At 32.0% G+C, this 15,881-nt stretch overlaps 1 protein-coding gene across 1 annotated transcript; it reads left to right on the forward strand.

Moving 5' to 3' along the window:
* The first annotated feature begins 10,982 nt into the window (after window positions 1-10,982).
* Window positions 10,983-15,633, forward strand: LOC121118727 (protein fantom). The gene is made up of 6 exons (XM_040713315.2): window positions 10,983-11,627; window positions 12,447-12,804; window positions 12,871-13,234; window positions 13,300-13,603; window positions 13,682-14,325; window positions 14,401-15,633. The coding sequence occupies exons 1-6, from the start codon at window positions 11,026-11,028 to the stop codon at window positions 15,435-15,437; spliced, it is 3,309 nt and encodes a 1,102-aa protein (XP_040569249.1). The 5' UTR covers window positions 10,983-11,025; the 3' UTR covers window positions 15,438-15,633.
* Window positions 15,634-15,881: the final 248 nt, after the last annotated feature.

Below are 15,881 nucleotides of genomic sequence, written 5' to 3' on the forward strand. Positions count from 1 at the left end.
AAGTCTAGTTGTAGATCTCGAGTCCAAGTCCCACCTCTGATATTAATTACGCTATAATTCAATTAAAAAACTTTAATTTATCTCAAAGATCTAGCATTGAGAATAAAAAATCTCAGTATTTTGTAACTACGTGTAGTCATGAAAAATGGAGTGAAATGCTGAGTATTTTTTGGGGGAGTTATTTTCTATATTAATAAAGTTTATCTGTACATCGACGCCTAATAACTACGAGTCATACTGGTACGACCGAACTAGGCTTTTAAAGCTTCAAGTTTACTAAACATATAGTAGTAATAAATTAAAATTCTTATATCCAGCATAGAAGCTGTTTATGTTTTGGGGGACAGCAGTAGCAGTTACGGCGTCCTAGGTGAGCTTCACCTTCTGCTCCACTCCCCACCTTCAAAGAAAAATGGACAAAAAAAAAATCAATATAAATTAGAAATTAAAAAGAATTTAGGATTAATAGTGCTCAACGGGGAATTTTCAATGTTGATGACTAAGACTGAAATATTTCCTCTTAAAAATATATTTCTTAACATATTACAACATAAAACAAATAAATTAATCAACAACAATTAAAAAATGTGACTAAAAGATATTAACGTTGATTACGTGAAAATAATATCTGGTTGAAACGATTTAAAATACGTTAGATTGAGATTGAATGATTGATGATTTGTTATAGAGCGTTTTCACATTACGTCAGCATTGTTAATATAGGCCATTTTGGGAGCCTAAACAATGAAGTTTATTAAGTTTTCATTAATATTAAGGAAAATAGTGAACTATTGGATGTCAAAATGGGACCAACAAATAAAATAGCTTAACCCTTACTGTCTATAAAGTATTCATCCCTCATTTGTTTCATTCAATTCGTTTGTTCCTTATTCACAGAAAAACTAAATTAACTAATATAAAATATAATAGAAATAATATGGGAAATATGTATAAGTCTTTATCCGACTTAGTTGCTATACAACTTAGTTCGACTTATACATTTTTGTAGGATGTTATAATGTACACATACAAACTACTCTTCTTTCTAAAATAGGATATCTGAGTCAATATGCCCTAGACTAGAAGCAGAATTGAGTAAGCGGCTTTTTCTCGTTAGCAATTTGAACAGGGTTTTTAATTTCCAAAGCTATTTTCATTATTCTATAATTATTGAAGGGAGAACATCTATGTATAAAAAAATCACAAGTACGTGTGCTCACTAAGTCCGGAGAGTAACAATGAGGGGTTGGTCATCGGGAGTTATAATTGCCAGTCTTTGTTCGACTTAAAATAGAGTTGATGATTGACATCGAGGTAATTCCTGCCTTTGTCCGTTCTTGATCAGGATTTATGTTTATTTCTTGTAACTGATCTAATAAAATGCCCTGACAGCTAAGCTGTTCTCCTCCCAAACATTCTTCAAATTGTCAGGCTGAACACGTTAATTTTTGGTTTCTTTTTTAGCATACCAAAAGGAGATATTTCATGTAGGACTAAAATAAATACATCTATAAAATGTAGTCAAAGGTACATGAAAAACGATTGGTACTATTGTTTTTTTCCAGAACTTATGATCATTTTGTGTAAGATGGCAGTCACTTTTTAGAATATTGTTACCTTCATTGTGTAACGTAACCTTTTCTCCAAAAATAAACAGGAAAAAAACCCCAAAATTAGCAGTAGTTACCCAACTATGACATTAATATTTAATAATTGTTGAAAATTCATCCCTGGTTATGCACCAAGATGCTGGAGAGAAATGAAAGTAAGTTTTCTGCCAAAACCAGGTAAAAAATATTACATCCTGGCAAAATTCCTTCAATAACTCTTTCCAACTATATGCTTAACAGACTTGAGCAGATGTTACACTGGGAAGTTGAAGAAGTCATTCCAACAATCCACTCACAACATCCTTATATAAGGGGCTTATCAACTGAGACGGCCCTTTCACAAGTGACCGATACCATAGAAAAATTCATCTATCAACAACAATGCACACTTGTTGTCAGTCTTATTTGCACAGGGGCATTTGATTATATATAATTTCATTCAGCTGAGGCAGCAATGGAAAAACTCGGTATTCTAGAGTGTATCTGATCCTGTACAAAAATCTACTAAGTACCCATCCTCCTTTTAATTAGTGGAAAACATCCCACACCCTTGTCAATGCATGCAAAGGGCAATCAATACTGTTATTGAATGGGGAAAAGAAAATGGTCTTACCTTTAACGCATCAAAATCAAGTGCTATAGTCTTTTCGAAAGCTTATAAACTTAGATCAAAATGCACTCTACAATTAGAAATGGAATATGCCACACATAAGTACGTAATTCAAAATTCTAAACAACTTTTATATTATGTCTAAAGTCTGTATTTGTCTCCGTTTTTGAAATAAATGCGTTATTATCATTGTTTTTCAAAGCAGGACGTCCTTCGCACACACATAAATTATTTTAATACTATGTAGCAAGGTAAATAGAAATACAGAATTAAACCATCATGTAATCAGGCATGCTAGAATTTTCAATTTGATGTATCATACCGACTAAGTTTCATATGTACTACTTCGGTAAAATGATCACATATTTTGCCTTTTTCGCTGCACCTTTACAAAAGATATTTTACTGTCTTTAGTTCCCTTTTCTAGAAAAAACAAATTCTCTCTTCATAAGTTTTACAGTGTACTTCGAAGAGAAAGAGAGATGATAATAACCCTGTATCAGAATCTGTATAGAGATCAATCCATCAAACTACTCTCCCTGACTTATTAATAATTGCGCAGAGATTATTTTCATGTTTTCCCTCGCAATTGTTTTACCTACCTGGCCCAGGAGACCGTCTTACTAGACTTTTTCAATAAAACTCGTTTGAAACATCTACTTTGTATTCTACTGATAAAACAAAAGTAATTGCTTCTAGGTCTCTTTTATTATAAATTTATTCTGCTAAAATTATCTTCATCTTTAGTTTTTCGCAAAGATTATTTTTTTTTTTTTTTTTTAAATTTCCTTCACAGTTTCAGAGTTTATTGTTGTCATGTCGATCTCGTAAACATAGACTTCATTTTCCTTTTTAAGCCTTTAATATTTTCATCCGAGTCTATTACTTTGATCAAGGCATTCAATGCTAAGATAAATAAATATGGAGAGATAGGGCTTGTAGGAATAACTTAATGAATTTTAAAATTATCTATTTCAAGTTAATAGTGGGTGTAAATGGAATATAAAAATACTGCACCATCGAAATAAAAAAAAATAATCAACAGAACTATGAGACTTTAAACATCTTAATATCCACTCGTGTGGTACATAGTCAAATATTTGCTTAAAATCAACTTTCATTACAGTAACTTCCAAAATACTTTCCTTTGCTATTGATGGCGCATCTTTAAAACACTAAAACATTTTTTTTTCGCCATGGGGTTTCCTTTACTATAGTCCCATGCGTTAGATGAAATATGGAAGTTGAAACCTCCTGCATTCATTTAGCTTATACGCTACTATAAATTTTAGCAACGTTAGAGGTCGATCATTTTCAATATGCCTGAGGTCTTTGGCCACTTTCGGAATTAATAAAAGTCTGCAATCGGGAGTGTGTCTTTTGACGTTGCTTCGCAAAAAATATTTTTTCATTAATGAACATAGCAAAGTACGGTATTTCTAATAAATTTCCTCAGGAAATCCGTTTAGACTTGATGATTCGTTATTTTTCTTGTACTTTTCAATCTATCTTTTGATTTTTTAATATTAAGTTTCCAGGGCTTTCTTGGTCGTTTTTTAAAGATTGATATGATGATTTGATTGTGGTCTGAATTGATTCCTGACAGGGTCTCACAGAATCCTTTACCAATGGGTTGGTATAAAAAAGTATTCTAGCCTCGAACTTCTAACCACTCTTTCTCCACGTTTGATTCTACATTATACATGTATATTCGGTCTCTTTTTGAGAACATTGCTAGTTTGATCCAAGTTATCATCCCTTAAAAGATTATATCCGATATATATATTTCTTATTTTAGCCATATACACTCAAAATCCTAACTCTTCTTCCAATCCATATATTAACTGTTATGGCAAAAATGATTACATCCTCATTCACTAACTCAAGCACAGGTTTTAACCAGAAGTTATCTCATCCAAGGACAGTTATACTTCCTATTGATCCCTGGGCATAACATATTTGTAAGTGTGAGAATGTCTTCTATTTTAAAAAATTTCATTTTAGTATCGCAGACAGACATAATGTCAGAATGTTTCTGCCTACGGAACTTTCCTATAATTCTTCTTTCATCTGGTTAGTAGCTCAAATATAATTTCCCCAAATGTCACACAGTTTTTTTTTTTTTTTTTAAATAGCTGGAGCTATTTTATCGCATTGTAAATTCTTTAAAAGGTCGGAATAGTTAGGCATTGAACATCAGTTGATTCTGTTCGTTCACTCAATTAGCAATATGGAATTGAAATATATTAAATGTTTGGTTTTGTGTCTATCATTTTCAACGACCATATTCGCATTTCCCAATTCTTTTAATCGACCACGAAGCTACATCATAGAAAGTTAAATTATTCTGACTTGAAGGATATTTCGCTGTTGAGTTCTGATAAAAAAATAGAAGGTATAGAATTTGGAGATTTCATGGACTTCGTAGACAGAATGAGGAAAGATACAGAATCAAGAACCAAGAGATCCACTCCTCATTATTCTGATCCTACATCATACGTCAGTCATCGTTATCCCTCAGTTGTGAAACCTCCTTACTACCAACCGGCTTATAGACTGTCCCCATATGCTTATAACGCTTATGGTCGTCCTTATCGTAGTAGATATTTTAAGCCAGTCACAGCCATCTTTTGAAAGTTTTCTATGTTCTTTTATATGTAAATTCTAACAATGACTGAAAATCAGACTTAAAAAAAGGGTATCGAAGTCGTCCGTCAATATCATGTAGGGAAAAGGCTATTGGAAGCCATGGAAAACTGGTATGATTTTTCAACTACATCCAGCCTTAAGTTGCACAAAGAACTCCTTGGTGAAAGATGTTGGCCATGAAGTCACACATTAGAGATGATTAAAATTACATCTCATTTATATCTACTGTATATGATACACAGTGATGAAAATCTAGTATAGAATGAGCATGTTAAAAAAAGAAACCAAAAATCAACATGGTAGCCCTAACAATTTGAAGATACAATCAGCTGCAACAAGAGAGGAAGGAAAAAAGGATATAAACAAGGACCTTTGCTAGAATTACTCAGATGTCGATTCCAACAAGAACTTACAATTATAATTCTACAAAAAATCCTCAGGATTACGGTTCGTCTTTTATGAGCACAAACTTATGTTCAATTAGGTTTTGAATATCATTGAATCTATTTTGCAAAGGAGGTTCACTACTCAGGTATGAAATAATAATGACTACTGGTAAGGAAAATAAAATTTATTCTTCAGATCACCCATTCCAAAAAAATGGGCCAGCTAAAAGATACACTGGATTTTCCTCATTAATGATATAACTGCCGACCATATGTCCGCTCAAGAATTCCTGAGCGTGCTTCCGCTCAGTTACTAATTTTATGAGCGTTTTCCCAATATTGCTCTATTTTTAAAGGAATGTGCGCGCTCCCGCTCAATTAAAAATGAGTGGCGCTATTTTTCGCTCGGATAGGAAGGAGTATTTGAATGTGACAACAGTTTATTATTGCAATTAATTTACAGAAATTTATTACTCGTATACGAGTATTATTTATTCCAAAAAAATGAAGAGAAATAAGGTACAAGAGTAAATAAATCTTAAAGATCTAAAATTATATATAAAATTAAAAAAATCTATAAACTGATTTGATTGATTGTAGAAAGGGTTTTTTCTTCTTCAAAGTTTTCATCTATTAAACTGTGGTACCTATCCTTATATAATTGACCACCTATTTAACTACATAACTACATAATTAGCTTTTGCTCTAAATTTTTAAGATGGATTTAATTCTAAAAAATTTTTTATTAGTATATTTCTTGTCTAATTTTATGATTTTGACATTTACTTTATTATTAATAATTATTTAGATCTCATCGGTAGAGATATATCTATCATGTGCACAATTGTATATAGCAACTTCCACATGAAGAAAATGGGTTGATTATCTTTTTGATTAAACTCCACGTCTGGCTTGTGTTTTGCAACCTAAATTTATGACATATCTAACTGAATTCCGATGTCAGACCAAGGAAATATTATTTGGATCAATCTATTATTTCAATATTCTGTATATATAATTTATTGTTATTATTAGTTATATGATTCTAATTGTTTAATTTTGTATATTTAACATAAATGTATGATGGTTTATTTTTTAGTATGTAGATTATATTTAATATAAGCCTTCTTTTTTAAACTTGGAACTTCAAATATATTTCGGAATACTCTACTTTGTAGTTTCATTAGTTATTGTTCTGAGAATATGGTTCATAATGAATTACAATTTCATGGAGTGTGACGTTTTAAAATCTACTTTAACGGATAAAAAACGACTAAGTCAATTATTCATAGTATATCTTCATTAAAACTTTTGCTAATAAATACTTACGTGATACCCTCAAATATCATAATAAAGCAGGCAGCTGATAATCACATCAGTATTTTAAACAATGATACCATAAGTCTGTCTCCCCCCTCTCCTTGCACGCGTTTTTCTATACAGGATTATCAACTTTACCTATAAAGAAGGGGATTAGCGTACCTTGTTTTAAAAAATTACCAACACGAGTCAATAAAGTACCCCTGCATGAAGAATTGAATCAGCAATGTTTCCTGTGAAACTTTTCAGCTTTCCTTATTGATGTTAGGATATGCTCATTATGAAATTGATCGATAGTTCTTAGGTGAGGGTTATAGTTGAGTGGTTCATCAGGATCTAAGAACATGCCAGTACCAAAAATTGAACTTTCCCAAGGTTTTTATTACTTTAAAAACTTCAATTATATCAAGTGATGTCAAAGAGTATCACCAGTATCCAAAGAGTTAATAAGCATAATCCGTCGATAGAAATTGAGTATAATTTGTAGAATAATACAAATGTAATCCACACTCAATTTTGAGAATAATCATTCTAGCTTACTTTTGAGTTGACAGGCTACATTAAACCTATTCAAAAATATACTTTTTTGAATTTTGATATGTTTCTGCATTTTTTCTCATGCTTTAAGATGTGAAAAGCTCGAAAATTATTTTTCAGAGATCCTATACCCTGCCTCATCGACCTTAAAGTTTTTCCGAAATTCCTTTTTTGATAATTTTGCGTAGTTTTTGAACAAAAAGTATAGATAAAACACGCCATTGAATGCCAGAAAAAGACATGAAACTAAAATATAATCAATTTTGAATAATATTTTTTATATATTTTATTACCTTTTTATAATATTTTAACTAAAATTGTAACCTCCCGCCTCTCAATGTTGTTTTCTCTTATATTTAGCTATTTTTTGCGCAAAATATATTAATATTTTCGAAAGATTTTACACTTGCCTCAATTTCTTATTCCAGAATAATTTTTCTAACCCTAATTTGAAAAAATGCAAAGGTCTAAAGCTACATTATGCAAATATTTCTAGATAAATAAGTAAGTATGTAGATACATACATGCATGAATATATTACAAATATATTCATATTGTAGATTGTGTAGCTAACGGTTGGCAGCTTTTATTAATTGAGGTACAAAGGATTATAAATAAAACACAAACATGAGAATGAGTCATTCATAATATCTAAAACTATGTGATATTAATTGAATCCAAGGACATTTAAAGTAAACGATCTAAGAAAAAAAATACTTTAGAGGAGTCAGTAGCTAATAATACATTTCCTAGCAGCTATTTTGTATGTTATGATATAATATTGGTATAATATGTAAATTAATAAATAGTATTTAAAAAGTTATAATTTAATTAATCGGGGGATTTTTTTTTTTCAACATTTTTTATTTGGTTTAAATATTATATAGAACATACATATATAAATAAACCGGAGCAATTGCGTAAAAAGTACATAAATAAACATCATAGTTTATACTTAATGCTCCGGGGTAGAATTTCAACTAATATTCTAAATATCAATCTTTAAAAAAAAAAAAAAATTGTAACATGCAAATTAACAATTATGAGAATTATTTGTTAAAATTTCTTAAAACTCTTTTTAAAATACTTTGATGATTCCGTAAAGTTGATGGAAGGTACTAGACTTCTTCCCCTGCAAAATTCCATGACTCACATCCTGATTTAGGAATTTTCATTGTGAGAGAGACATAGCGGACTGAAGCTGCCAAGATGATACCTCTCAACTCATCCTCCCGAATAGGCTGATAGTTAGTTAGTCGGCTGGCGATGAGGGCTTTACAATTAAGAATTGCAAAGTCCAGAGCCCTTGTTTCCTCAGAAGTTCCACCCTTCTCCTTTGAGATTCCAAAAAGAACAAGACCTTTAACATATTTTTCTTCCCCATTCGTCAGCCCTTTTAGATTTATAGATACAAAATATTTTAGGATAAAGATGACAGGGCAGTCCACAAACGCATGAAGTGTGTTATTATATAGTTCTCCACAGTCCTTGTAGGGTCTAGTATATTTAATACAATCTGTGGAGATTGTAACTGCACGGTAAACTTTTTATCATCATTTATTCCCCTCAGAAAGGACATTATTTTTCTTTTCCAAACCATAGGGAGGCCCAAACGGTTCCTATGTAGCTCTTTAGAGTCCATTCACAGCTGCATCAAAGTTTAGGGGGACCATCTTAACTTGCCACGGCACGTCATTGAATAATATTTTAAAGAATTAACAAGTGAAAATCTTATTCTACCATCGTTGAGCAATTCTTCCGAATTTAAATTATGAACCGTTAAAATATCTCATGTGATTGCGCGTTCTCCTAAAATTGAGGGGTCCTTTAAATTTATAAAAAAGAACTTTTTATTTACATTTTGCGGAATTATATTTCGGGTAAAGTCTATTAGAATTTTAGCGATGAAGTCGTTCCGTATCTTTTAAAAATTGGACGTTCTATGGAAAAGTTTAGACGACTACCCAAATCACAAACAAAAGGAAGAATTGTATTAATTCCGAAAAAGGAGATGGGTCAAACTATAGTCATTAGAGAACAATTACGGTTCTCAATTAATCATATAGGACTCTCTCTGGAGTATCGGCTAAACAGATGCAACTAATTCTCAACAAAAAAATTAGGATTGAAAAAAAAAAGTATTTTTAAAGAATAGGAAAATTTCCAATGTTTCACGCAATATTCAAGCTCCAATTGATAGAGTGGAATGTAGGAAGAAGTTTGGAGCAATAATAGCAATAGACTTCTGCAATGCTTTTGACTCGATTTAACATAGGCAAATTGTTAGATAAGTAAAAAAGTTACTTCCGAAATGTTTTTTAAATAATATCGATTTTAGGTGTTACAAAGAGGTACAGAGGGTTTTGGATTAGCTTTGAGGGATCTCAGCATATTATTGATTTGTATGCAGATGATGTAACTTTAACCGTAGAGGCGAATTCTGAGTCTCATCTAATTCTCAGAATAAAAGTCTTACTTAATTATTTTAGGAAGTTTCAAGAAAAAAAAAGGATTGGCTGTGAATAAAAATAAGACCTCTATTTTACCTTTGGGCTCCTAGAAGCCTAAGGAGGATCTTAAAGTCGGAAGTTACAAAGTTAGAAAGAATGGTGGAAATTTTGGGTATCAAATGGAATAGCAGTGGTATTCATGAAGATAACTGAAACGAAATTCGGACCTCCGTCAACAAAAGAATTTCTTTTTGGAAAAGATTCAACTTTCAAAAAAAGGAGTTGAAACAATTTGGTAATACCTTTAACTTTGTATAATGTTACATCAAGTCCGCAACTAGCTGAAAAAGCTATTTTAGAAGAAGACAAATGGCACCTAAAATCGATGCTATTTAAAAAACATTTCGGAATTAACTTTTTTACTTATCTAACAATTTGCCTATGTTAAATAGAGTCGAAAGCTATTGCTATTATTGCTCCAAACTTCTTCCTACATTCCACTCTATCAATTGGAGCTTGAATATTGCGTGAAACATTGGAAATTTTCCTATTCTTTAAAAATACTTTTTTTTCAATCCTAATTTTTTTGTTAAGAATTAGTTGCATCTGTTTAGCCGATACTCCAGAGAGAGTCCTATATGATTAATTGAGAACCGTAATTGTTCTCTAATGGCTATAGTTTGTCCCATCTCCTTTTTCGGAATTAATGCAATTCTTCCTTTTGTTTGTGATTTGGGTAGTCGTCCAAACTTTTCCATAGAACGTCCAATTTTTAAAAGATACAGAACAACTTCATCGCTAAAATTCTAATAGACTTTATCCGAGACTCCATCTGGACCACAGGCTTTATCGTCTTTATAATACTTCCCTATAAAGTTAGATATAATATCTTTGGAGAAGATATAATTCCCTTGAACAGTGGAAATTACATTTCTTTTCGGAAAATGGCCTCTTTTTGTGCCAACAATGTTTTGGAAATGGGAATGAAATAAGTTTAACACATCTACCGGTTAAGTTATAACTTTTCCTTCATGAATAATTTTTTAATCAATCAACGGATGAGTTACTCGTCTTCTGATTGGATTATGACATATTATTAGTAAAATGACAGATTCAATGATGTAACATGTAATAAGTTATTCCATATGAATAACTTAAAAGTAATTTTGTAATATTACTTCTTTAGCAAATTAATATCGTCATATTATGAGGGATTATTACTGTAATACATCAATCACTAACGCCCTACTATCCAACACTGATCGTCAGTAAATCGACCTTAAAAATAATCGATAATAATCTTCTGAACATTTATTCCATTCCTACCTTCCCAGGTCTTTCACATTGTATAAACATTTATGTCGGATTAGAAAGCCAAATGATGCTTTATACCTGTATGCTATACCTTCTTAGTGAAAACATTACTTTTGTTTACCCTATTTACTCACGGTTGGTTTGGAATCATGAACGAGGATGAAAGTCTGGAAAACGATGCTGACCTTGTGCCAGTGAAAGATGATGGCTACTATATACCGGGAGACTATGTCCCTAATTTTCACCATGACCGTCTCATAATAGGTAAAATGAGTAGAGAGGATTTGGAAGATCGATACTTAGTTATTTTTGAAGACAATTTCAAATTGAAAAAGAACACTAAGGAACAAGAGGATAAGATCAAGAAACTCGCCACTAAGTTAATTCGAGTTTTGTCTGATAAGAAAAGAATTGAAATGGGTAGTCGAACGGGTCTAGTTACATCTCCTTCCTCAGGAAGACTCAAGGATCCTGAAACAGAAAACTTTATCGAGGATCAAAATCAAAGAATACGGGAATTAGAGAAAGAGAATTCACATTTACGGGATAAATTTCATGTTGCTAAGACACAATTACTCTCACTGCAACCAAATTACTCGCCCACTTCCATCCCTAACTACCGAGCAAAAAGATTTCATTCTCAAAAGCCAAATAGTTATATGATGTATAATCTACCCTCAACTTCTCCAATACATATGTTAAATCCTCAACCAGCCAATGGAAACAATAATTTGAATCAACAAGCTCATAGGTGATTATCTTTTTACATAAATATAACACCAAAGACATAATATGGTCAAATTGGGATATTTTAATTTTCGGCTCATAATTATTCACTTTTGAAACTACACACATTGAGTTCAAGATAATAATTTTCTTTGAGAGCGTTGTCCACTGAGCTACGCCGCTCCATAACTAAATCAAAGTTCTTGAAACTAAAATACCAAAATTAGGTAGAGCTTATTATATAGGTTCATTCTATAGAATAAATAATATAGTTTCAGGAACCATAAGGAATTTTTTCCTATTAAAATAAGGTTACCCAAGAAATCCTTTTTTCTAACGTGGGGTCAAACGGTGTAATATAAGTAAAATGAAATTATTTTTTGCCCATATCAAAAATAAAAGTGATGTGACTCAACTTTAATGCAATTCCTTAATTTAAAAAAAACAAAAAACAAATTAAGATGAGCAAGATCAATTTAAAAAAAAAAATCAATTTTTTTGGTAATACATTAAATAGTGTAGGGGCACATTTATCCCCACCCTGGGTTCAAATGGTTGTATCACACTTTTTTCCTTAAATAGAATTTTTCAGAATTTTATTTATTTCCAAATTAATTTTCCCTAGGTGGAATTGACGACTAAGACCACCTGTCATGATAATAAGCAAACATAAAACATTTAAAAAGTTTACTCAGTTTCTAGAAACAAGCCTCCAAATACAAAAATACAACTATTTGACCGCACCCTACCTTATTTAACAACTTTATGCACACCTCGTTTCTTTGCATCGAATCAATTTTTCCAATCTATAACTTTGAGTCCATGTTAATTATGTATTTTTCAGATTATTGGAAGAAGCCCGAAATGAGAATCGAATGCTAGAAGAAACCATTATGACTCTAAAGGAAAGGATTTCAATATTTGAGCAGGAAGTGGATTTAGTTAAGGAGCAATCAAAAATCAAAGAATCAAATCTAGAGGAAGAAATTGATCATTTGAAGTCGGAGATGTCAGAGGGGCATCGTGACAAGGTAAACGAAAATGTCGGGATAATGAAAATACAAAGGGAAATAAAAACACGAAATACACAAATCAAAGGATATGAAACACAAATCCAAGCTCTGGAAGTTGAATTAGATAAGATGAAAGCCTCTTCTGAAAAAAACCGTCGTGAAGCAGTGGACTTGTCTGCCCAATTACAAGTAGGTGTCATTTTTGAAGCACTTTAGCACTCAAAAAAAATAAATAAAACACACATATTTCATTAGGAAGAACAAAAGAAAGCTCTGTCTTCTAACAATGAAAAATCAAATTCAGTTATACTCAAACAAACTATCAAAGAGTCAGAGGAAAAAATTAATGATTTGAAAAAGGAAAACTTGATCCTCCGAGAACATAATGAAAGACTCCTTAATTCAGCATTCGATCTTGAGAGAGAAAGACAATATCAGGCAACAGAAAATTCTCTCAAACTCAAAATTGCACAATTAGAGTCAACAATGAAGAATGATTTGACTGATAAAAAAGGTTTGAGTGATGCACTTGAAAAACAAAGAGAAGCTTATTCCAAGCTGGAAATAGAGTTTGAAGACGTGAGAAGTAAATTCTACAAATTAAAACAGCTCAATGAAGGTAATTTTTATATGTTTTTGTAGTAGTACTTCAGAAATTCAATAAAATGTTTTTTTACTGTTCAGATAATGATGAAGGTTCAAAAGAATCAAGTTTCCAGGGAAGTCCATTTGATCCTCGCGAAATAGAAGAGGCTCTCTTTTACTTAAGACAGAAAAAAGACCAAACATTAATGGGTTACCCGTCATTTATGACAGAAATAGACAATAAGAAGGATTTCAACATAGCTGAATTGAAGAAAGAAATCTCTGAAATTCAGGTTCAGTATGTGGATACTGTAAACGAATTAGATAAGACTCGTGAACTCCTAAGAATACAAAACAATATTAATACTGAGCAAAAAAAGGAAATTGAATCCTTGCACAAAAGGTAATTTAGTAGGACGTTAATTGAGTCATTAATTCAGAATTTAAATAATAAATACGTGCTTATGTATAATCGAAACAGAATAACTGGCGTTAAAAGTGAATATTTGAGTCAAATCTCAGAGTTCAAAAAGCTGTTGGATATGAGAGCAAATCGAATTTTGAAACTCGAGAATCAAATTCGAGAAAATGCCTACGTGTCAGTAAGAAGTAACCATCGTCAAAAGTCAGGAGCGCAATGTAGCTCATTTATGTCTTCAAATGAGGTCTCTCTTCATACACCTAGCGGTCAATCTCTATTTGAAATCCATATCAGCAAGGTTTCTTTGATTCCAAATGCGGTTACTGCCATAAATGATGAGCATTTAAATATTTTTGCAACTTGGTGCTTTTACGACAATGAAATGCAATATAGTCCTGTGATACAAGGTCCGGAAGCCTCGCTTGACTGTTCATCCTATTACAAAGTGAAGTTAAAGGATGAATTTTTGGAGTACCTAAAAGAGGGTTACATGGTGGTTGAAATCCATTTAGCAACTGATGACGAAAGTGATAAAGAAAACTCTTGTCGAACTATTGCCTCTGCAAGAATTAATTTGAGTCAAGTGTTAGAGTATCCATCCAACAAACTCCATGGCTCCGTAATGGTATATTCAACATCTGGGGTACGAGAGACAAGTAATATATTAGGGACTTTGGACTTTTGGTTTAAACTTCATACTGCAGGTAATGAAATTAATTACATTAATAAAGAAAATAATTAATTATTATATTAAATTTATAATTTTATTATTTGAAAAGCAACTAATCGAATTGTGCAATGGTTAGAATGCAAAAACGAAATAGAAAGGAACATGAGAATTTCGGAGTCCAATATGAGAAAATCTAATGAAAATATATTGAAAGAAGTAGATTTATATAGTGGGGAATCCGCAGATATAGGAGATAGTTCTATATATGTTCGAGCACGACCACCCATGTCCCTTCCAGATGAACCTAAGCCTGCTCCTCGAGTCTCTAAAACAATACAAAAAGCTCCTGAGAATCAACAAATTCATCAGCCTTCTCCAAGAAAAAGAAGAAACAATATTCCTAAATCCCCAAAGACACCCAATCCTAGCCCCATACCGAGGCATTGTTCAAAAATAGCTCAAAAGGAGATTCCAAAGAAAGATGAAACAAACTTTCTTGACAACATCCCCTCAAGTCCTCCACCCAATCCTAAATCCAGCCCCTCTACTGATTCCTCAAGTGGCGAGAGTGAAACTGACACTTCATTTGAACTGAAGCAGAGTTCCAACATAGACGAACCTCCAAAAGAGCCCATACAGCTTATAAGTGAGAATACAGAGTTGGAATCTAAAGATGTTTTTTCGGTAGACGACGAAATGGTGGACTTACACGAGCAAAAAGAGTCTAAGGAGATGGAGGAAGAAGAGAACGAGTCAAATGACGATATAGAAGACGAAAGTACATCCTATGAGAGTGAATACAGCGAGTCCATTGATTCATCATTAATATCTAATGACGAAACAAATAAAGAAATCCTTCAAAAAGAAGTAACTATATCTTCTCAAGAGACAATCATCAATGATTCAGACAAGAGTGCAGGGAAGGAAGATCAAAAGAAGGAGGAGAAGGCCACCGAAGTTGAAGTTGTAGAAGATGGGGATGGGCATAAAAAGAAAAAGAAAGGTATTTTTGCAACCTTATTTGGAAGGAAAAAGTCCAAAAATGAGAATTCAAAGGATAACAACAGTGATACAAAGAAAAAGGAAGATGATTCTAAAAAAGAAAATAAAGAAACTGGAAGAAGATTCTCTAGAAGAGGAGGATGAAGACTCCCAGAGTGATTCTGAAGAGTATATTAAAGGCAGACAAGATAAATAGTTGTTCATCGATGATATATTATTTTCTTTCAATCCATAATGAGTAATTTAAAGATAAGATTTTTAGTTTAAAAAAAAACAATTATATTTTTTGATTAATATAAATATAATCAAATTTATTAGAATAAAAAGCACATAAATATAATTATATGTGTACACATGCTTATTTAATACTGATAAGTGAAAGGTCATCCGGAATGTACTCATAAATTGTTCACCAAAGAGAGAACTTTCTCCATAGTTCACCCCGAGGTTAATAGAAATAATTAGACCATCATCTAATCGGGCTTACTAGGATATTTAATATGATGTACCGTACCGACTGCTGGGCAAGATAGACAGATTTTGACGTCATAGAGAATAGCAACGGTATATTAACACCATATAATACTA

Source organism: Lepeophtheirus salmonis, chromosome 5 (assembly GCF_016086655.4).
Source record: "Lepeophtheirus salmonis chromosome 5, UVic_Lsal_1.4, whole genome shotgun sequence".
Classification (NCBI taxonomy): Eukaryota; Metazoa; Arthropoda; class Copepoda; order Siphonostomatoida; family Caligidae; genus Lepeophtheirus; species Lepeophtheirus salmonis.

What these genes read in the sequence shown, in the direction of transcription:
- LOC121118727 (XM_040713315.2), top strand. Translation starts at nt 11,026, where the DNA reads ATGAACGAGGATGAAAGTCTGGAAAACGATGCTGACCTTGTGCCAGTG. An exon ending in TTGAATCAACAAGCTCATAG is followed by an intron (nt 11,628 to 12,446) that starts GTGATTATCTTT and finishes TGTATTTTTCAG; the next exon opens with ATTATTGGAAGAAGCCCGAA. An exon ending in ATTAAAACAGCTCAATGAAG is followed by an intron (nt 13,235 to 13,299) that starts GTAATTTTTATA and finishes TTTACTGTTCAG; the next exon opens with ATAATGATGAAGGTTCAAAA.